Raw genomic sequence first — 25,011 nt, forward strand, 5'->3', positions numbered from 1 at the left:
CAGACAGCATTGTATGCATTGTATACGTATTTCTAAGCACATATGATTTGCTTGTATTGTATAAGTTAAAGTCTAAATTAAAAAAAAAGATTTATTATAATTTTGTATCAATACATTGTATTTTTTAAACGAATGTTAATGTCACCGTATGCACATAAGATAAATAATCGGCAACACTGTTCAATGTATTAAAGATAATATTATTTGATTATAATATTTTTATTTAAAAATAAAAATTATAAATATGAACTAACTTTTATAGTATTGTGGTGAACAATTCAATATATAAAATTTCAGAAAAAGTTTTTCTGAAAAAAGATATTAATGCGGCATTTTTAGTGATTGGTTTAGGTATTGGTCATTGTTTTTAAAACAATCTTTTAATACATATATTTTTATAACTATTAGTAAAAATATCTACAAAATGAATCATTACATTAAATTGTTTGAATGGATAAATTATAGAATATATCGAAAAAGTTTTATAGAAACGATAAATATTTGACCGACATGCAAAATAAGTTGTATTTGAATTTATACAAAAATTTAACCTATAAATCTCTAAGATCTGTAACATTTTCCCAATTTATTGTAGCTCAATCATTCAATGTGTATTAACCACGGAATAATTGCAATTTATTATTTTCTTGAGAGTGCAATATATGAGTATTGAGAGTAGATGAAAGTTAAATAGTCTTTTTTATATCATTAAATGAACTTCATTCTTATAATTAACATTTAATCTAAAGGAAAGAATACCGCTTTGATGCGTACTGCAAAGTATCTTTCGTCTATGTAATTTAAAAATTAGAGAGTTTTATCAAATCAAGATAATTTTAAGAAGTATAACTATATTTGGAGTTTTTAATATAGTCTTAAAAACATAATTTATACGTTATTAGGGAATTAGTCAAATAATGTTAGTTTGGTTGTGCCACCAATGAATTGATTCTGTTTCGCATCTATATGTAAATTGTAATAAAATTAATTTATATAAAAGATTTATACATCTTCATTGACGAAATGTCAAATAAAATTTCAGCGTAAATACAAATGAAAATATCTTTTCCTGTTACTGTATGTTGAAATAAAAGTGTTGTCAAAATCAATATATTCGAATTAATGTATAAAATAAAATTGCTGACTAGAATCCTTATTTATTCAATTTAATTTCATTAATTGCTTAATCCATTTTTTGCAGACTTTATATAATTTTTTAGTAAGCTGATTAATTAACATCTACATTTTCTGTTTGCAATTAGTTTTAGATTGTCTACTAACACTATAAAATATCGATGTTGGGTAGATTAAAAAAAGACACATTCTCTCTACGTTAAAATCTTATGGGTTATTGGTTTGAAAAACTCTTGAGATAATAGAAATTTGAGAAGGCGTGCAATTACTAAAATTTTTCCTCTTCACAAAATAATTGTATAAAAACAGTATTGAATTATTGATTAATTAAAGTTTTATTTTTTTATTTGTACCTGTACTGTATTTCCAATACATATTTTGTAACCCAAATTGTATAATCCAATTTTATTTCATCCGTCGCTATTATTCTCAACATATGACTTGTACTTTAATTTTTCTGGGCTGAAAAAAGCATGCATATCACACATTTAAATAATTTGTGGTCTGCCACAAAATTATAAACATTTTATTTTTGTAAATTATATAGCATATAATAATATAGTTAAATATTACACGAATACATTTTTTGAGAGTAACAACAAAACAGTAACTATCAATTAAAATTTATCGATGATATTATTGATTGTAATGTGGATTAAAATATTTATTACAACATTTAATGACCTATCAATTATTATAGTATACGTAGTATTATAATCATCGTAACAATGTTTGACTGACATTTTAATACTTAAATATGGAACATCTTGATACATTAAATGAGAACCGATTGATCTTTAGTAGAATTTAGATTATTGAAACTATAAACTAGTACACTTTACTTTTTAATAATACTTTATCATACTTCGGAAAACGTTGGTTAGGAACGAACTATCCAATTTGATCAAAATTGACTGAACGATTTTATAGCATTTTTTGTGCCTTTGTAATATATATATATTATAAATTATTAAATAATATTAATAATATTTTTGGTATATTAAGAAATTACATTAAAACTAATACAATGTAAAATTATTGGATTTATTTGAAATATTACATAACGAATATTAAATTTTTAAGAAATATTTAACGAATTCTATTAGATTATTTTTTTTTTTAAGATTGCTGGTTAATAATAATATATATTAAATTACTAATTTGAGAAAAGTCAATATTTTTTTATTGCTTACCTTTTTGTATCTGACCATGTTCGGCATTCATTTTAGCCTGTAACAGAAAATGCTGCACTTCAACAAGTAAAATAAGTACTTATTGTTTTAACTGAAATAGACGATTACATATTTTTTCTTTTAAAAAAACTCACCTCATATCCTTGTTTCGCTCCCCTCGCACTGCTCCAATAATCGCTTTCTTTGTCATGTGGATTACATTGCTAAAAAATGAAAAACTAAGAGTAAGTAACAAACTAAATAACCAGAACTCAAAAAAATTAACGGATTAAGATTTTACTTCAATTATTTAAGTTTTTTTTATTGATTGATATATTCGAAAAATAAAAAATTTTCAACATAATGTTTTTATTTTGACTAAAGAATAAAAATAGTACCATAAAAATTAACATAAAAAATTAATCTACGTCTTTATGTAAAAAATAATAGTGTTATCTATATTTAAATATAACTTTTATATCATAAATTAAAGTAGTTAAAATGTAGTACAGATTTTAAAGAAGAGTTGTAAACGTATAGCTTTGCAATTCTTGATGAAATAATGTATACAAGAAAAATAATAGAATAGGATAAACAATGAAAATTTTAAACCAATATAATACTGTAAATCGTAAATGTCTGTAAAGCCAGTAATAATTTTTTTAGTATATAACATTTAAAATATTATTTCAAAATTGTTAATTTGAAATAGAGTCAATATAATAAATATTATCAATTATAAACAAATAAATACAATAAATACATAAATACTAAAAAATCTATATTTCTATATATTATATTATTTCTTATAATACATAAATGAAAAGGAGAAACTTATTATTTATTTAATAAAAGACTGCATTTTCAGTAATTGCGATAACTTTTTTTAAAAAAATTTGAGTTTTTAATTATATTTTTATACTTGCAAAGTTTTTACATAAGATTTTATTTATAATAATTTATTTATAGTATATTATATAAAAATGATCATTTATTAATAATATATTATATAAAAATAATAATTTATCAATAATATTTCAATAATTTTTCATCAATATTTTTAAAAAATTTCCTGAATTTCCTCAAACGGTTGTTATTAAAACAGTTTTCATATTTAAAAATATACGTAACACGGTTTATTTTATAATTTAATAAGATTTATCAAACACTTTTATTTACTTTTTGCATACTTTCATTTACTACTAAAGTAAATTTAAAAAACAGACATAACAAAATATTTCATAAATGAGATGCTATGTCTTTACAAAATTTTTCTGAGCAATCATGTAAATTTTTTAAGAACGCGTATTTGCTTTGAGACCTATTCTGTAAAAGTCTGACCCAATGTATGCTTAGGTTCAAGAATAGCCTTAGAAAGTATAATTGTTTTGCAATGTTGCATTTTACAATGATACAAATGCCTTTTATTATTAGATTATTAAAGTTTGTGAAATAATAAATAATTCTGGAGAAGTTCTATTATCGCATTACCACTTGCTTAAAAAAATGACTACCATAATGTATGTAATTCACTAAGTTGATAAACAATAATTGATACATATCTGATATAGAAAAGTTCAATATTGGTAAAATATCTTTTATAGATGATATATACTTACACGTATACATATACCGGGGTTCGTTTAGCTGCTAAAGTGTCAGTTTTTCACTTACTCTCATGTTCTCAGAGTCTTATGCTACAGGTGGCTCTTTTACTCAATACAATCATTCGTCTGAGAAAATTCTAAAAGACGCCGATAGGCCAAAGATACGCATTTTTAGTAGGAACCTAGTAGGAACAATGATGAAGGATAGGAATAAGAAGGGAACTAGTCTTAAAAATATAGATTAAGAAAAAAGAGAGAGGATGCAGAGAAAGATGAGACATTATTAATTAAATAAATTAAAAATTGAGTGATATTCTCTCAGGAAATTTTAAATAAAAAATGAAAATAAAACGAGTTCCATTTGTTATTAAATTAAATTTTGCTTGCGAGATACATATATACTTCATAGGAATTTTGGTCAATTAAAATAATGAATAATTAGTACATATAAAAGTAATATCATATTTTGTTATTAATCTAATATAATATATTATAAAGAATTTAGGATTTTTTTCTTTGAATTATAGAATATATATATCTTATTTTTTATTAGATATTTGTAAATGAGTAATTAAAAGAAAATTTTTTTCAATTTTTAATAGATTAATTTTCCATAAAATTATGGAATTTGTACGTAAATAATAATTTAATTAAATTTTTACATCTAAAGAATTTTTTGTTGTTAAGAACTAAAAACAAAAAGAGTAAATTCGAAGCTACTGAATAAATGTGTACAGAGCTCAAATCGATAAAAACGCTTATGTAAATGAAAAAAATGAAAAATAAAAACAAAAGAAAACTGCTCCACATCATCTTACCTCGACTACTTTTCTTTTTATTGCTTTCTGTCTCCTCTATTTCTTCCCACCTCAATGTTTTATCTATAATGTCTTTACATACTTTCAGTTTTCATGCTTTTCCTATATTGAAAAAATTATATAAAAAAATGTATATGTACAATATTTTTTTGGAAAGATTGAAACGCTTCAATTAGATTTAAAAAGACAAATATCGTAATTATAAATTTAAAACAAATTTATTAGCCTTATTTATAAAATAATCACAATAGTGAAAACAATATCATACATTATATACAATAATATACAATAAATTTTCATGAGATTTGATTAAATTGAAATAAAAAATGATAATTTAATAAAGACAAAAATAGAAACAAATGTAGAAATTAAATAAAAAGAAAAAAAATATATATATATATATACAATGTTGAAAAGAAGAATGTATTACAAGCGCTATTGATTGGTAAACATAAAATAAATATGGATAGAAATAAATAAAATAAAACTTAGTTAAAAATCATACAACAGAGAGTAAAAGCAGGACAAATAATAATGTAGATAAATAGAAATATGTAGGAATTTTTTTTAATATGAAAAACTGGTTTGACGGAATCGTTTTTTCACATGATTACAACCTTTGTATTATATATTTTGCAAGTTACTATTGATATAATAGTGTTAGTAATAATATAAGAAAAAGATGAAATAGCGAGAGATCTATCTAGAATCTGATTTATACAATCGCCATAGAACTCAATAGCACTGATATTTTACCTCCTAATAGTTGGAAACACAAGAAGTTTCAATCTCGATCTTGCTCACTCCATTTCCTTTTTTTCTCTCGACCCTCCTTATTTTATCAATCCTCTCTCTCTCTCTTTTTCTCTTTCTTTCTCTCTTTCTTCCCACCTCACTTCCATACATTTTCTTTCTTTATTCTCTCTCTCTCTCTTGCATTCATCTTCCTCTTTCATCTCACTTCATCCTTTCCTGCTTCTCAGTTTAATTATACATCCTTGAGTTTTGTATAAAAAGAGGGAGTAAAAGAAAACAAGGTGAAAAAACAAGTGAACACACATACAAAAAATCATAGAATAGACAGGAAAAAAGACTGCGCTTGCGCAAGCGAAAAGAAGGGTAAAATATTCATTGGTTTCTTATTAATAATCACGAATATGTTTATAAACATAAGTGTTATCCATATACATGCACGAACAAACTGTTATATCTATTATTGCTTTTTCTTAATCAATAAAAACTTTCACTAGTTTACTATCTTTCCTATTCATACTTTTTGTTTATATTTTTCTTTTTCTTTCATATTTTAATGTACTTAAATATGAGCATAAATTTATATTTTTTCTGTTAATCTTTCTTTTTTATTCCTTTTAGTTACATTTTTGTAAATTCGTTATAGTAATGTAGCCACATGCAAGAAAAGTGCAAAAAAGTGAAGGAATTATACAATATAAGGAGAGTGAAGAGAAAATGAACAATTATTAAAAATACAAAACAAAATAAGTAGCAAAACGAAACACTAAATGAGAAATGAGTATAAAAAATTCAAGATCTTTGAAAAAACAATAAAAATAAATTCGATTATCCAGGAAAAGGACAGTTAAGGTAGTAGTAACTGCGTAAAAGTGAGAGCAAGAAAAAGAGAAGAAGAATAGAGGAGAGAGGAAAGCAAAAATCGTTTAAAAAGAGGCAAGGATTAAGAAGAGAAAAAGAGAAAAAAAAAGAGAAAAAAAAGAAAAAAAAAGAAAAAAGTCAGGCACCATGCACATGCGTAAGCGTCCATCCGAAATACGAGCTGCGACGTATTGATCAGCTAAAGAGCGCCACGATGCCGGGCGTCCTTTCTGTGAGCCTTGCTTTTTTCAGTATTCTGTTTCTCTTATATCACGGCCACCTTCGCGAATATTATTGTTTCTCCTTCTGATTCTTGTACACGCGCGCGCACACACACACACATACATACATACAAATAAACAACACAAACACAAACACAGACACACATATATATATCTCCACAAAGATTATTAATTATAATGCTACACAATTTCGCTTAACATGTACTTCTTTTTCAAAGAATGAAAGATAAAAAAGTGAAACATTATGAAAAAAAAAATAAAAGATTTTATCGTAATGTCTTAATGTAGTGGATAATAAACATAATGGCACTATACGCGCAAAACTTATTCCTCTTCATGGGTGCTGTGATAATTGGATTGTCAAATCCAAACTTATTAGAAATAAAAAGTGTCTTTTTTCAAACATTGGAAAAATATTGTTATTTATGGAAACCTTGATTTCATTGTTTGTAAAAATGTCTTTCATTTCTAATTTTTTCTAAATATATATTTTTTCATAAATAATTACTCTAGTTTTTACTACATATTATTTGCCTACATAATAAATTAATTTTTATGCTTAACTTCCCTAATTAGCTCGAACCTACTTACATTATAAATTATTGAAACATAACGTTTGTTATAGTACATTTGTATATTTTACAAGCGATTATCCTAAATAGTTTTATGCAATCAATAAATTTATGTATTATTCCATAAAGGCAAATTCATTTATGAGATGTTAGTTTTTTTATAGATTATTTAGGTCTTTGTGGAATATTAAAAATATTTCTAAAGTTTTTAAAATTAATTTATTTCTTTTAATCACTTTTCATTAAAAAAAGAGCAACCTATCGTTTTTAATATAAACTATACTGGGTTTTAATCTTTTTTAATGATATTCTATTCTCTTTGTAAAGTAAATATTAGAATAAAAAAAAGATTTATCAATGATTTAAACTCAATATGCTTGAACGTACATTTTAAATCTTATAAAATATTTAACCAAATTCAAATATGTATATAAATTATTATGATTATTCAATATGGTGAGTTTTTAATTGAGTCAAATTTTAATATTGTAAATATAAATTGAAGTAAGATAGCTTTTAATTATTTATATAATAATTAAAAATGAAACATAAATTCATTATTTAATTGCTTATAAATATTCCTAAATTGCTTTATAATATCAAAAAAGTAAAATTTAATAAAACAAAGTTTTAATAGTATTTAAATTAAATCGATGCGAATATTTTTAAATAAATGCAAGAGTACAGAAAATATTTAAATTACATTAAAAAATTTAATTAACTTTAAATAACTCTTATTTTTTATAATATTATTAAAATTTATATTTTCCAAGTTTACATAGCGTGAAAAAATTAAGACGACGTTATTGCAATATAAAAATAATATCAATAATTTAAGCGAAATTAAATATATCTAAACAATTAAAAAAAACGAATAAGTTTTTCAAAATTATTTGATGAAGCGATGAAAATAAACAATTACAAGAGAAAATATAAAAAATACAACAAGATAATCGTTGATTATGATGAGAGAATATCAACTTCATGTGAATCATAATCTAATCAAGGAAAATAGCAAGAGAGATAACATCCACGGCAGTGTCGTCTACATTAGAAATTTGCTAAATCCAACAATTAATTCCTTTGTACTTTATTTTTATTATAAAATTAAAAATATAAATAAATTGGATTACGGTTATTTATGATAATTCTATAACAGTGTTAATGGAATATTTATTTACTAAATTTTTGTTCACTTTAATATCTACGTTGGAATATTTATTATAATATTTGTAAGTTACTACTGAAGTTATTGAAATATTTTCTGAAATTAAAAATATTGAAAATAGAAATAGCAAATCGATTTGAGAAATTTTATTTTACACTTAATATAATAAGATCATAGATTTCGTAGTTTTCCTTTTATGTTAAAAATAGTTGAAATATAGAAATTGATGAAATACATGCTTTTGCTATTTTAATACGAAACAAACAAAATATTTTCTTTTATTGATTAATTTATAATCATAGATTAATAAATTTAAATAAGATAAAAATGTAGGCTGATAATATTAAAGTTTGTATTATATTGCTTAGAATTCAAATATTTATTTTTAATTAGTTTTATCCATTTTTTAATAGTAATGCAAGAACTGAATATTCTAAAATCATATTATAAATAAATTTTAATATAATAAATTTAATAATCGTATTTTCAGTTGAAATATTAGACTATTTTATTAGTAATAGGTATAAGAATACAATATAATATAAGAGTATGGTGTAAAATTCATATAAATATGCATATATAATAGTCAGGAAGAATCAATAAATAAATAAGAAAAAACCGATGATTATTTATGTATAAAAACTTACAATATTTTTGCATTAAAACAAATTTCTCTATGTTTTTTTTTCATAATTATTTTTTGTATTTTTCTTATTCTATTTTAGTTGTTGGATTTATTTTCTTGTATTAATAACAATTGATCCATAAAAATCTTATTTGTAAATTTTTATATACAAACTACACATACATAAATGTCTTATCCCTGTATCATCTCATATTTTATGTTTATATTTTAATTTATATTATGTATATGTCTTAATTTACGTAACTCTCTTAATTTATTAAATCTTCCAATATTATATGTATATGAAAGTGCGAATGCATACATACTTTTAATTTACCGTGAAAAAATCCAAAATAGGTAAAAAGATAAATGCAAAAAAACTTCCATAAATTAAATATATTAAATATATAATTAAATATATAAATATATATAAATATATATAAATATATATAATTATTTATATATATATATAATTAAATATATATATATATATATATAATATATTAAATATATTATAAATAATTAAATATATCCATAAATTAAAATAAATCTTACAAGAAAAAAATCATGATGGTAATTGTGCTATATATATACGTATATATATATATATATAGAGAGAGAGAGAGAGAGAGAGAGAGAGAGAGAGAGAGAGAGAGAGAGAGAGAGAGCGACAGACAAACAGAGAAAGAGAGAGAAAGATAGAGCGAAAGGAAGATGGTAAACCGGAATGAGTAGGTCAAACTATATGGGCTTCATGTCTAGACGCTATTCTACGATCTGTGCAAGACAATAAAACCGTTATAAGGGGCTGTTGTAATATTAAACGAAGAGGGTGATTTTTCCTCATATTATGCATCCAAGGCTTCCTTTTATTTTTATTTTGTTATTTTATTATTTATGTATTCATTTTTATTTTTGCGTCTTATAAGTAAAAGAAAAATACAAAAATGTGTTATTGCTTGAGACATCGGAATAATGCATGCATACATGCTCGAGTTTTTATCACAATAGATTTAGTCACATCTCATCACATTTTATCTACTCTCGATATACACATAATTTTATATACAAAATTGTTAAAATAAATAAAAAAATAAAACTGTTTATTTTTTAATAGTTCAATGCTATAAGTTATATTATAATTTAAGTTATTTTTAAATTATATATGATTTTATGATAATTTAAATTTTTAAATTAACTATTATTTTAAAATTATTTTAAAAGGGACTGAAATTAAATAAATGACTAAATTATATGAATACAACTCATTTACCTTTATAAACATTTTTGTTATTAAATTTTAAAATAAAGCATGATTAGCTAATAAAGAAATTCCTAATAATATAATTAAAAGCAGATAAAATGAGATAATTAACGAACTTATTAAAATCATGTAAAAAATCGGAATAACTATATGAATTTATATAAGAATCATAAAATAATATGAATACTGCACAATAAATCTTAAAACATTGTTAACTTTTTTATTTATATAAGAATTATTTTTTATATAATTATTCTTCATTACATAGAATTTAAATAGTTTTTTTAACGGAATAGAAAGGCTTTATCTATTTAAGCCCTGTAATTTGCTGAACTTCTGAATGTACAATAACTATACTAGACAGTAACTATAAGTCTCTCTCTCTCTCTCTCTCTTTCGCACATCCATGCATACACTTTTGCATTTATTTGTTTGTTGATTTAAAACAGATTTCAGGAAATGGTTTCTTGTGTATGTTTCACCATGAGATCAATTAGTTAGAAGATATAAAAATTTATTCGTTATTATGTGTTTTCATTATAATTTTTTTTTATCATATTTTTATCATATATTATTTTTTATTTCACATTATTAAAGAGCACTTGGCAATTCTTTTTTTTGCTAAGCATTAAGATTAAAAATCTGAACCATATACTACATTTGATATAATATATTACTAATTGAACAAACATTCAAATTGTAATAATTTCATTTTTTCTAACAAATATTTATTATTAAATTTATGAAAAATAGGCAGGTAAATATAATATAATGTTTTACGTAATTAAATATATGTCAGTTTTATATATATAAGAATTAAATAAATTTAAATCAATTAGAAAGTTATAGAACATCTTCATTAGTAATTATATATTAAATATAATTTTATATACTTACGACTAAAGAATAAATAATATTTTAATTTTAAAAATCTTATGTAATATGTACTCATTGTATACATATTTACAGTTATATTCAAAATGCATTATTTTGCTATAAAGTAAGAATTTAATCATTTAATTAACAATTAATCTTATATGTTAAAATAATAAAATAATTACAACATTAAATTTCAAAATAAAAAAGGGTGTATAATTAGACGAAAATAGTAAATTTCCAATACATAAATTATGAAAATAGGTTCAATTAATAAAAATCTTCAGAAACATGTTACGTTAATAATTTGAAATTCAACTATAATTATAAAATAGTACAAAAATTTTTTCAGTTTTGAACTTCAAATATAAATATTTTTTGGTATGTGAAATAGATTTATAATATTTTGTTATACAACACCAGTACAACAATATTTTGTTATACAACACCAGATTGTACTACAATACTTTTATTAAAAATGATCAAATACATGATCTAATGCATATGTTTTACAACAATATTTTGTTATACAATATTTTGTTATACAACACCAGATTGTACTACAATACTTTTATTAAAAATGATCAAATACATGATCTAATGCATATGTTTATATTTTCATAATTATTCTTGTTTGTTTTTCATTGGAGTTTTGAATCTTCATTTTCGAATATACGAGTCACTTGTGTATTTACTGATACAAATTAAGGAAGAATGATCTAGTCATTATACTATTGAAATTTATTAATTTATAACATTTTATTTAGCCTTAAAAAAATTACAAATTACTATACTCTAAATTTAAATATAACTACTATAATATAAAACATAAACTCAATGGACAAATAAAAGAGATTTTAAAATCATATTCATTTTAAAATTATTCTAGCTAAAATAGCTTCAAGAAAAAATTTGAACTTATGTACAGATTTTTTATCGATAGTGCACATACACGATATTAGTCTGATATTAAACTATATTATAAGAATACCATTATATTTGTAATAGATGGTAGTTTTAAAAGTCTGATTCTTCTAGATTTTCTCAAGAGATGACAAAAATTTGGATGAAAGTTGGATTTCAATATTTCGAAAAAATCCCGTAATGCTAAATATATTCTTTATGCATAATCATTTCATTTAACAATGTATATTGATGATATATTGTCGATCTGCTCTTCACTAAGCATCCACAAGTTGATGAGCAATTGCGTAATTTTACTATTTTTTAATCTACTGTTATCTTTTACGTATATCCGTAAAATATATCCAATGACTCTTTTACAACTTATTACAATAAACAAAAGTTCAAAATAATCGTTATAATACTTTTTTGGCAACCAACCACTTTTTTCCTATTTATATTCTACTCTGCGATTTGCGTTACTTAAAGCATTTATTATTTTATAAAAATATAATGAATATGCTACAGTGTAATCAATAGAGCTATAATACTAAATTAATTAGCCATAGAAATTTATGTATTCTTAATTTTAGAAAGTCTGAATAATTTCAGAAATATTTATAGAAAATTATATTTGCTCAATTATTTATTTTTTTTTTGAAGGTGAACAGAATTATATAGTTACTAAAACATTTTAATAACTTTTTTTAAGAAACAAAATAATTTAGTTTACTTAATGATTATAATGATTGTTTAATGTGTAGAGTTTAGTTTTTTATAATTTAAATTCAAAGTTGAATTTTTTTCAAAATAGGGGATACAATTAGCTTTATCAAAAAACTTGTAATATGTACACATATTTGTTAGACACGCATAAGCTAAAATACAATATGAGTATTAACTATGAAAATAAATCATAACTATAGTACATTAAATTTAATTAATAAAATTGTTTATGCAAAATTAAAATGTAACATAATAGTCAATTTTTAAATATTATTTAATATTTTATACATTATTATATATTATATATTATATATTATATATTATATATTTTAAAATATTAATATATATATATATATATATTATTTATGAAAGTCTTTTTGAAATTTTATTACTTTATATGAATCATAGTATTTGTATTAGTAATCTTTACATGAATTGATATTAGAATTTTAGTAGAATCATTGTTTAATTTTTTAAATAACTTTATAAATACACTTACTTTTATATATCATGTTTAAATTGTATATAGAATCATTCGTGATTAAATTAATGTTTAAAAAATGAATAAAAATTCGAACAAAGTTACATGATTTTTTTTCTAATTTTAAAATGAATTTGTATTGTTTTGGCAAGAAACACTGGCGATTCAGTTTTCATACGATTAGCAAAATTTATTTCTAGTACTTAATTTTGATAGATAATAGATTCAAGAATAATTCATTATATTTTCCTATTTTCTTGCTTTGGATCTGGTATTATTATTTTTCATTCACATTATTATTCTCATCTGTATAGTAGCATGTTATTCTCTATCTAAAATTTCCCTACGAACTTTTTACATTTCCGTCATCATATAACCTTGCTTAGTTTCTCATAGTTATATTTGCACAACACAGTTCCCATATCATTGATGCATAAATTCAAATTTGCTCGTCATTAATAAAAATTAAAGAGACATCGCTGTGCGCGGTGTATTTGTGCACTCCTTTTTATGGGGTTAGTCGTTTAGTTGTATAGCGTCTGCCCTTCTGCTTTATTTCTTTGTTTTTCTCTTGTCTTTTTTATCCTTCTCTTACTTAAGGTTTCCTCTGTTCATCTTCATGGTCGTGTAGCCGGTTAAAAGAATCACGTATCACCCTTTTATTTTACCTGAGACCTATAATAGCGTGAGACTGGTTCCTTTGTACTTTACTTTTTCAATCATCTACATATATGCCCCTCTATTTTCAACTAACATTGTCAAGACACTTTCTGTTACCTTTTCGCCTTTTTCTATTCTACTAGGTCAAGTCTTATCTTTTAAAATTGCATCTTTAAAATAATTTTCTAAATCTTAGTTATTAAATAATATTATTTACTGATTTTTGAAGAGTTGCATAATATTTAAAAGTTAAATAAAAATTAAAGTTTTTGGAAAATTAGATATGTTAACATTTTTCCTATAGCAATCTTTAATTTTTGTACAATTCTTATACATATCATTTATAAAGTCATTATTTTGTATATATCATTTGATTAATATTTTTGATAAAATTATTTAATAATATTAATGAAATTATTTTTTATTTATTCTATCTGTAATATAGTTTAACAATAATTTTATTAAGCTTTTTTTAAGAATAATAATTTATCATACAATGCAATTTATCTTAATATCTTTTAATCTTAATATCTTAATAATTTTTAATTTTCAATATTTACTAATTTAAATTAATCATATTTTTATTTAATTTAAAAGTATGATATGAATTAATAAAATTAAAGTAAAATGCATAATTTTTATTGACATATAAACATATTAAATATACATCATATAATCCGCTATAAAAAGAAAATTATTTTACAATTTTTTTATAGTAGAGCTAGATGTACTAAAGTTTTAGCCAAAGAATTGTACCAATTTCTAATCATAAAAATAATATAAACAGTATCACTATTATTGGTTAATTAAAATTATTATTATTATTGATAAAATATTGAGATTTTACAACATTTAAAAACATAATAAATGAATACAGAATTCAAAATCTTGTAACAAATATTTAAAAAAAATATATATATAATCGAAACTGTTTTATTATATTTATTTTTTAGATTTATATGTATTCATTGAAACGATGTAACTTAATATATCCCGCTCACTGTAGAACTTGAATGCCGATGATAATATATTCTATTATTGTATTATAAACCACAAGCAAACTAACACAAAATAGACAACTTTGCAGCTCTTGAAATAGAAGAGTCCATACACGATCCATTATAATTTCTCTTTTCTATTTGACTCATCGCCTAAAATCTAAATCTTCAAAATATCTATAAAAGATGCAAAGTACATTAAAATTCTTGCACTTAAATTCATAACTTTAACTAGATCCAAACGTTGTGACGTAGCTAAAAAATCATAATTCTTTACTGTTGACAATTATTCATATTTTAATTATATCTTTTTCTCTTAAATTATTAATTGTTATTGTAATGATTATTGATATACATTTTTATTAAAATATTCGAAATATTATATGTGAAAATTTTGTGAACATTAGTTTATATTGTATTTATATTATATGTATGTATTATTACAGAAATTTTACAGTGATAATTATTATTTTTAATTTGTTAACTGCAGAAATTTTCAAGGGCGTATGTGATATAAAATAACTATTTTATTTATTTCACATTTTGATTTTAATTTTTATTTTTTAAATTTGTAAGAAATCGCATTATTTAATATTTATAAATATTTTATCTATTTATAACTTTAAAATCAGTATGTATCATCCAGTTATATTAAAATTTAAATCAATAAAAATCATAAAGCTAAATTGAATACTAAGAGTGATTAATTTCATTTTACATTTTTAATTTGTCAAAAAGATAAAAGTAAATATAATTTGCACCAACATTTGATATATGAAGAATAAAAATGTAATATTAGATATATTCAAGAACTTGGTAATTTATAAAGAAAAAGAAATTGGATAGTACAATGAAAAATGACAGGTAAAAAATTTCATCGTCCATACATCCCTAGTAACAAAGTGGGCTGCGTAAGTTAAATCCTTCATTGCCTTGCCATCATTTACCCAGCGGGTGGTAAACCTTTTCGGATATTTTATGCACCTTTGCTTTTAATCCTTTAAAATGGTTAAGATCGTTTAAGATAATTCCTGTAAAAAATATATATACTTATAGAAACTATCCATGTAGGGGCTACATCTGATATTAGTAATTTTTAGATTATATGAGTTTAAAACAGTATGTATCGGGTAATATTTGTTCAAATATAAAATGTAGATTTTTCCACCACTTTGGTTTAGTTATAACATGAAGTAATGAGAGTTTCTGAGTGAGAATATCCTTTGGAAGGATTATGTAAAAAAACATGATCCGCAAGCCTCTCTTTGGTTTATATCCTTAGTGCTCTCTCCATCTTTGGAAATTAAAATAATGAAATAAGTACCTTATTGCATGCTGAAACAGCATTTTTTCTCCGTCTTTTTTCTTCTTTATCTGTCTCCCTCTTAAAATGTTTTTTTCGTGATTTTTTCCCTTCTTCGAATTAACCCTTTTTTCTTTCTCGTGCCTAGCCACGATGAACCCTGCTGATGCAAATCGCGCAACGGAATTTTTGTCTCACCATTGCACCGGTCCGTGCCCAGCAAGGACAAAAAATCTGTCATTGTTTAGGTAAGCTAGCCAAAAGCCAATGGCATTGGGGTTGAGATGTTATATCTCACACCCCTCTGATGCTGCTCTGCATAGAACGAAAGATTGGCAAATGAATTTTTAGAGCTTTGCAGCATATAGAAAGGGCATTTCGATACACATACCAAAAACTTGTCGGTTGTATAAACCAACCGTTCCTTAGCCGCCATTAAAAAAAAATTTGTGTGCAAAAAGTTGCAATACAAAAAAATAAATAAGGGTAGTAAAAGAATTCCAGAGTTGATCTCGACCATTCTCGCAGTTGCATTCAAGAAACGAGTTGCTAAGCTAGTGAATAGTTCATTTTCAGTATAGGGGAGGCTATCGTTAGCTCTTAATAAGCATTTACTTTTTTTCTGTATATATTAAACATCTAGATGATGAATTTCTTTAACCGTTAATTCCGAATCCTTAAATATAAATTTACCAGTCTCATAACGACTTATATTTAAATTCTTATCATATTTTTTATTATGTACTTATAATCTTTCCTATTATTATGAATATTCAGTATTATGATAAATTTGGTAAAATTTTAAATTAAATATAGTAATTTAAATAATTTAATTATTATTATTTTGCTACGTATTAATATTAGTAAATATTAAATTAAATTAATTTTTAATAAGCTTTCGATTTACAACATAAAGATAAACAAAATGAAAATAAAACTGATTAATATATTTGGTTTATATTTATATATTAAAAGCTCATATAATATATGAATTTATATTTTCAAAAAATTAAAATTTTTTTAATAAATATATTATCTGCTACTATTTAAATATATGTTTTAAAACTTCATACTTGGATTAAGAACTACTCTGAAGATGATTTAATTTGGGTATTATTTAGATATTAATAATATTTTCTATTTTAAAATTATTTTATATAATTACAATGTGACAAAAGAAATGTAATAAATTTTCATTTTTTAAATAAAATAAATTAGATAATTAATTTTGAATTTGATGAAGATCTTCTAACTCTATAGATCTATCTGTATAGAGATAAAATAATAAATTATTTAACATTTTGTAATTGACATTAATCTAATAATTTATTATAAAAAGTTATTACATTATTTTTAATAAATAAATACGATAGTTCTTTTTACTTAATAATTAAAAAGTGGGCGAAAATAATTATTTACTCAAAAGTCAGTAATAAATATACTATATAAAATCAAGAAACATAAAAGGTTAATTACAGTATTATACAATATTATTATATATTGTTAAAAAGTCTTAAATGTGATATAATTCATAATTTATCAAATTTAGTTCTTAATATATAGAAGAGTTGACTACTAAGATATGAAATGATTATTTTTATCAACTTAAAAAATGTTTTACAAATCATTTATTCATTCAACTATGAGAATTAAAAGTCCATTTCATGTAATGGATTATTAAAATTACTTTTTATTGTCGTAGAATCTTATTTTTAAAATCACTAGTAGACTAAAGATGACATTAGGAATAATTAAGGAGGAATAATTAGAGATAGGTAGGTAGATAAATAGATTGAGATATATATATAGATAAATAGATACATAGATAAATAGATAAATATATATATATATATATATAGAGAGAGAGAGAGAGAGAGAGAGAGAAAGAGAGATATTAGAACACAGCACGTAGCATAAATCCACAATCAACACATTTCACAGAATGTATCGGATCTATAGACTTGTAAAGACATCCAAGAAGAATGAAGCTATAGATTCTACACGTAGTTGGTTCAAGAATCGTCCGATTTACATTTAAATTTTTATCGTTCTATCTTATCTTAACAATCACGCGTGATTGAATGACTTCAGTATACATTTTGCAAGCTCCTAATTTGACTATTGACAAATAAGCAAGCTCTCATTATGCATATATCGACCGTATATCTTCGTATTGAATAATATATCATAGTAATATAATATTTTTATTATGGACACCGGTATCGTATTAGTCCATATGAATATATAGGAAATTTTGTTAATATCTATTGTACCATGTTTAAACTACGTTAATTTTAATCATATATAAATAACATATTTTATTCATTTTACTATATCAATTATATTATCTGTATTAAAATTTTAAAAATGAATTAAATTCCCTTAATTCATTTTACTATTATTTTTTACTTAATATAAAAGTTATAATTCACGACTCTAAATATTATGTAATACAAAAATTAAAAATTAATCCTTAATGTTGACAGATTCATTTTTTTTTAATCAATAATTTAACATTATCTTATATTCTTCTCAGAATTTATCTATATCTATAACAAATTAAATTGGTTGCAGTTAATTAATCAAAGTTTATAAAGTATTAAATTTACATATTAAATAGAATAAATAATTGTAATGTAGTAGTAGTAATATAATGATAATAGTAATGTCCGTAAATTATAAATATATCGATTTAAGTTGTATATATGTTTTTTATAATATAATATAAAACATAAACCGTATTAATATTTAACTTATTAAAAAATATTGCTTTTCTATCATTTATGTACTTAATATTATTTTAATGATATATGACAATTTTCTGTCTCATTTAAAAAATTTACACTATAAAATATTAAATAACAGTGTGAAAATGTTTATTATCTAAATTTTAAGGAATAATTTTCATTTATGGTTTGAATTAATATGTACATTATTTTTAACAAAAATAACTTACATATTACTAAAACTGTTAAAACTATCAAAAGAATAGAAATTAAATTTTTTTAAAAAATAGTTATATTTTTTTTATATTTTAATTGTTATTTTTCCATTTAAAAATAAATCATATGACCGAGTGAAAAAATAGTTTTATATATTGAAATAGATGGTTTATTTGTAACGACTATCTAATTTTTGTAAATAAAAGTACGTTGAATCAGTCTAATATAAAAAATGTATAAATATAGAAAAGGACGAATGAAGCAAAATGTCAACCAATTTAAATTTAGAAATGAATCATAGCATCAATAATTAAAAAAAAATTTTATTTTGCTAAAAAAAATTGAAAGTTCGAAAAAATCAGTTAACATTATGATTCTTCTAGTGAACCACGACACTAAAAATCTACTTATGGTGCGTGCATATTCTAATATCAACATAATAAATAATCAAGTGAACATTTTTTCGAGGCTCAAAAAAATATTTTTCAATCCATTAATGTCCCTGTTAGATTTATTATAATTTTAAATACAGTACCTTCGTTCGCTAATATTATAAGTATATGCATAGATTTTCTTAAAATTGATATTAGTAAATAAGCTACATAAAGTTGGATAAAATAAAATAGAGTCATAGATTTGTTATTAATATTTATTTAGTTTAACTGATATTTTTTTAACTTATAAAAGCTTTTATTTTATACATAAGACAATTCTAAATTATTTTTAAAAAATTTTAATAAACAGATTTTGCAAAATAATTATAATAAACTAATTTATTAGTAAAAATTTTATTTATTTAATCAAGTATCTACAAGTTAAGAAAAAAATAGAAATAGAAGATTTTGGTAACTTTAAAATTTGTAAACGTATATCCTTCAACTTTTAATTTTTAATTCGCAACATTAAAAATGGTATTCAATTGTCATTATAATTTAATAATATTCAATTATTATTATTAATTATTATATTTTATTATTATATTATTATATTTTATATTATATTCATTCATTTTTATCAATTTTATGAGCCATAGTGTACATTTATGAACATTATACTGTAACAAATAATATTAAATAATTCTATATGTTAAAATATATTTTATATATACATTAAAATTTATTGACAAATTTTATATAAAATTTTATGTAAAATATAAAAAAATTAATTATTTTATAATCTTATTTCGTATAAGTAACTTTTTATAATTCGTATTACGCACAACAAATGTTTTAATACTTTTATATTTTAAATTATTTTTTAAGTAAAATATATTTTATAAAGAGATACCATGGAAAGGTGAAAAAACTAAAAAGTGTAAAAATTGAGAGATACTCACATCAGTAGATAAACCATTGTTCCAAGGATAAGGTGCCTGAGGCGACGACTGCTGTTGATGATGGACGCCAACAACACTACTCGTTGAATGCGGATTGTGTATATGTTCTGCCATAACACTGACCCAGTGGGCCAGTCCGGTGCTACCTGAGCCTCCCCCAGTACCCCCTGTGCTACCAGTTGTCCCAGTTCCCCCACTGCCTCCACCACCATTAGCAGTACTTCCTGTACCAAGAACGCCACCGACGCCACCACTACTACCTCCCCCTCCACCTTCCTCACCCCCTTCTGACCATGCAAAAGATGCTTTCTGAAATTAAAATTTTATACAGCTGCCTTTAACTTTATTTCATTTTCAAATGTATACGCAATCGTACTCAATTATGCTGCAAACTTTCATTATTAAATTTCTCTGATCAAGTTTAATAAATATAGGATATAATATGCTTGCAACATATAACAAAATTATTAGATAATTTTGAAATAAATATATTTATGTTTTAACAAATTAAATTTCAATAGTTGTTTAAGAATAATTTATTATTTTTAAACACTCGATAAACTCTGAATATATTTTACACATATGCAATAACTGTGTTTCTTGGTATGTAAAGCAATAACAGCCAATTTACATTTATGAAAAATAATTTTCTAAGTTAAACTAACATTAATTTTTATATGATGTATTGTCAATACTTAGAAAAAGTAAATAAATAATTATAAATATAATAACGGTTTTCATACACAATAATTATTTAAGTTACTAATATATTTTTTATTTTCGAAAATTCTAAATAAAAAATACATTTTAATTTTCTTTAAGTAACTTTCCAAATAATATTCTTAAAAGAACTTATGTTTTTCATATTTGGGAAAAATACATTCAATTGATAACGTTTGTTGATAACGTCAATCGATAACAAAATATCAAATCATAAAATATTCGCTTACGAATTAAAAAAAAATATTTTCGTATTAATAAAAAAAAAATTAATAATAACATATTAAATAATAATATATATTTCAAATATTAAAAGGCAGAAAAAAACAACGAAGAGTTAATACATTAACTATCTGCAAACATATTGTGTAATTGTACACTAATAAATTTGTAATTATACTTTAGTCATAATTACTAAAATTAATGTTACATAGGTAGACAGATATAATACATAGGTAGATAGATATAAAATATTAAAAATTTTATTTTTTATATTGTTATAAATAAATGCATAAAAATTTAAAAATATTTTATGAAATTGTATGTACAAATCATAATAAGTTATTAAGAAAACATAAACCAATAGAAGAAAAAATCTTATACTGGTATTTTATTTACTTTTAAAAATAATATTTTTTCAACTTGTTATTTAAATTCCCTGTACAAATGTTCAATTACTTTGTGGTTGCTTTCTCGGATTATTATATTAGAACAGCGTTATTATATTAATTAGATTGTAAAATTTAGTTGCATATAATATCTGTTGTCTAAAGTTTATATTTATAAATATTCGAATTTTTAAAAGTTATTTTCATTTTACTAGTCCCATTTTGATAGTTAATTATTTTGTATTTTGATTTGTAGTTTAAACATTTTCTATGTTACGTCCAATTGCATTTTTATATTCAACGGGAATTAGTATTTAAAAATATAAATACATAATGTTAAATTTTATACAAACAATATTACATAACTTCATTTTTAATTGTTTTAAATTAAATAAATTTTTTAAGTTATAATATGATAATGATTTGTTTTATATATATTTTATAGTAATATATCGTTTGTTTAGTTAGTTATTTTATTCTATATTTTTATTTGTTTAGCTTATAATTAGAAATATTATCTAACAAATAATTATTTTAACTTCATTAAAATTAAAATAATATAAATCTTTTCATTCTTGTAACAATTATTAATTTATTTATGTACCTGTAATAGTGGTAAACAGAGATAGATTGCATTATTTTTAATAAAGTTATTCATATATCTATGTTTAGAAAACAAACAGTATAAATAAAAAATAAAATCATACAAATGTAATTTAAAAATATATTGTTTTATATATGAAATATACAAGGGAGAATATTTTAATTTGCGTAAAACAGCTCAAGTTTCTATAAATTTTAATATTTGTATAAATAAAAATATTTCTAGAAATAAAATGTATTAATATAATAAAAATAAAATATATATTATTTAAGTATTAAAAAAATGTTAAATTAAAAAAAATATAAATAGAAGCAGTGGAAAAAGTTGGAAGTACACTGAAATATACTTTATTATGAAAAGTTTTTCTTTATGTTAGCTAATTATTTAAACGATCAAATATAAATAGTGCTATAATATTTCATCAGTAATTAACCTATGATATATGGAACTTGTGATATAGGCCATTTTGATTTTGGCGAAATAAATATGTAATTTAACATTGTTGGTACTTTTCGAAAAAGTACATACGTTTATATATTCCATAAAGAATGTAAATTGTAATTTTTTAACGTATTGTGGAACATCTATTTTTTCAGTTTTTTAAAGTGCCAGTTATAAAATATCATTCACTACAAAACGAATTTGGTTAGCAAGTAAAAGAAACCAATACATTAAAATATTAGCAATTTTTCATATTCTTTTATTTTTAGACTATTGAAAACTATATAAATTCAATAATAATTAATTAAAATTCAATTAATTAATAAAAAGATACTAATATAATATTAACAGGATTAGTTAAGATACTTCAAATAATTCATATAATCGAAAATGATTATAAAATATCTGATTAGAAACTTTTTTAATTTTAATTTTAGAAAATGTTAAATTAATAAAATTATAGGTATTTTGATATTATATATTAGTATTATAGACCTATTGTAATTTTAAATTTAAATTTGATAATAAATTTTTTATTTATTACAGTAGTAGAAATGAAATATATTTATATAACTATACTACATAAGATTATTCATTGAAGTATACGAAAACATATCTATTTTTTATTATTTACTTACAAAACATAAATTTATTTTTAGTTTTACTTTATACAGCTTTTTATTAATCTTCGTAAAATTTTTAAATAGATTTCAAAATGTTACCATTAATGAAATTGTTAAATATAGAACTAGAATATAGGACTATAGATATATAACTTCATGAAAATTTATTTTAATATAGTAATCTAAAATGTTTGAACTTAAACAAATTAAATAGCGAATGTAATGCGTAATATAATGTAATGTAAAAATAAATAAATAAGGAACATAACATTTTGTGTACAAAATTCATTAATATTTCTTAAATTAATACCTTTCTGTGTTACTGTGCTATACAATGTGATGTTAATTATTACAATTACATAAATTACTTTATAAATTTGAATTAGAAAATTAATGTTTTAAAAAATTACTTTATAATAAATTATCGATATTTTATTAATATAGTTATTGTGTATAAATTATTAAATTGGACTTCTTATTTGTAATGTAATGTATTTTTATTTTAATAATTTAATGTATTAAAATTGTCTCAATATCTTGGAGAACGTTTCGTTTTAAACTACAAATTAATATATATTATACCTGTAATATTATAGCACTTTATGATAAAGAGCTTAACGACAATAAACAAATGTACAATTCTTAATATTTCTCATAATTTAATTTGAAGGTATAGAAAAAAATAGATAGAGAAAGGGAGAGAAAGACATTTATAAATTAATATGTCCAGAGTTAGTAAAATAGTATAAATGAAATAGTATAATAAAGACGTTTTAATTTTTTCAAGCATATATATATAAATATCAATTTAATGATTTGCAACTATCATCAAACAGATAAATAGATCATCGCTCTAATATGCTATTCAAATCATACCTACATAAACCGCTAATAAACATGTATACACTTGTTGCATATTAAGCACTAAAAATAGTTCAAAATTACATTTAAACTAACCTCATTCGCGTCCTCTTTGTGAAAAGTGAAGTTTCTCGGGAAAGCTGGCACGCTGCTAACTGTTAATCCTTTAATATCCTTAAGTTCTTTTAAGGTTGTATCTAAAGTATTTAAATTACCCTTAAAATTAATGTTACGATTTAGGACGGTTTTTCCGAGAACAGCACTTGCTAATAAATTCTTGTAGAATTCATTTGGCAACATAAACTTGTGTTTCAATTTTTTACACTCTTCGTTCCATCCGTCATCATTTGACGAATCACTGTCCATCTCCAGTGATGAATTAGATAATACACTAACACTAGACATATTAAAGATTACGCTGCCATAGGCATCACTTTTTGTCAAATAATTATAAAGAAATTGCTGCTTTTACCGATCCATTTTTTATGAAAATAAGTTCTTAAACGAATATAGATTTAAGCATATATTGTATTTGAATAACTTTTCACTCAATTATTATTTTTGAAAATACTAATTATCAAACAAAATGAATACAAAATTAAGATTGAGACAGAAGGAGAGCGAGAATGAAAAAAGGAGAAACAATAAATAAAGATACTTTCGTTATAAACTGCGTAATATTTAGTCATAAGAGCATAATTAGTTATTTCATC

At 22.2% G+C, this 25,011-nt stretch overlaps 1 protein-coding gene across 2 annotated transcripts in view; it reads right to left on the bottom strand.

Moving 5' to 3' along the window:
- The window catches only part of LOC105366532 (zinc finger protein rotund), a 126,177-nt gene that overhangs the window by 55,710 nt on the left and 45,456 nt on the right, over positions 1-25,011 (bottom strand). Inside the window, exons 1-4 of one of the 2 annotated variants that reach the window (XM_011505013.1) lie at positions 24,395-24,450; positions 20,442-20,750; positions 2,462-2,530; positions 2,328-2,379 (exon numbers count right to left, since the gene is read on the bottom strand). In XM_011505013.1, coding sequence (XP_011503315.1) covers positions 2,328-2,379; positions 2,462-2,530; positions 20,442-20,555 — 235 coding nt within the window. In that variant the 5' untranslated portion in view covers positions 20,556-20,750; positions 24,395-24,450. Of the gene's footprint in view, positions 1-2,327; positions 2,380-2,461; positions 2,531-20,441; positions 20,751-24,394; positions 24,451-25,011 lie in introns of those variants that run through there. The other variant, XM_011505012.1, reaches the window with a different exon arrangement.

The sequence above is a fragment of the Ceratosolen solmsi genome, unplaced genomic scaffold, assembly GCF_000503995.2.
Source record: "Ceratosolen solmsi marchali unplaced genomic scaffold, CerSol_1.0 scaffold49, whole genome shotgun sequence".
NCBI classification, from domain to species: domain Eukaryota; kingdom Metazoa; phylum Arthropoda; class Insecta; order Hymenoptera; family Agaonidae; genus Ceratosolen; species Ceratosolen solmsi.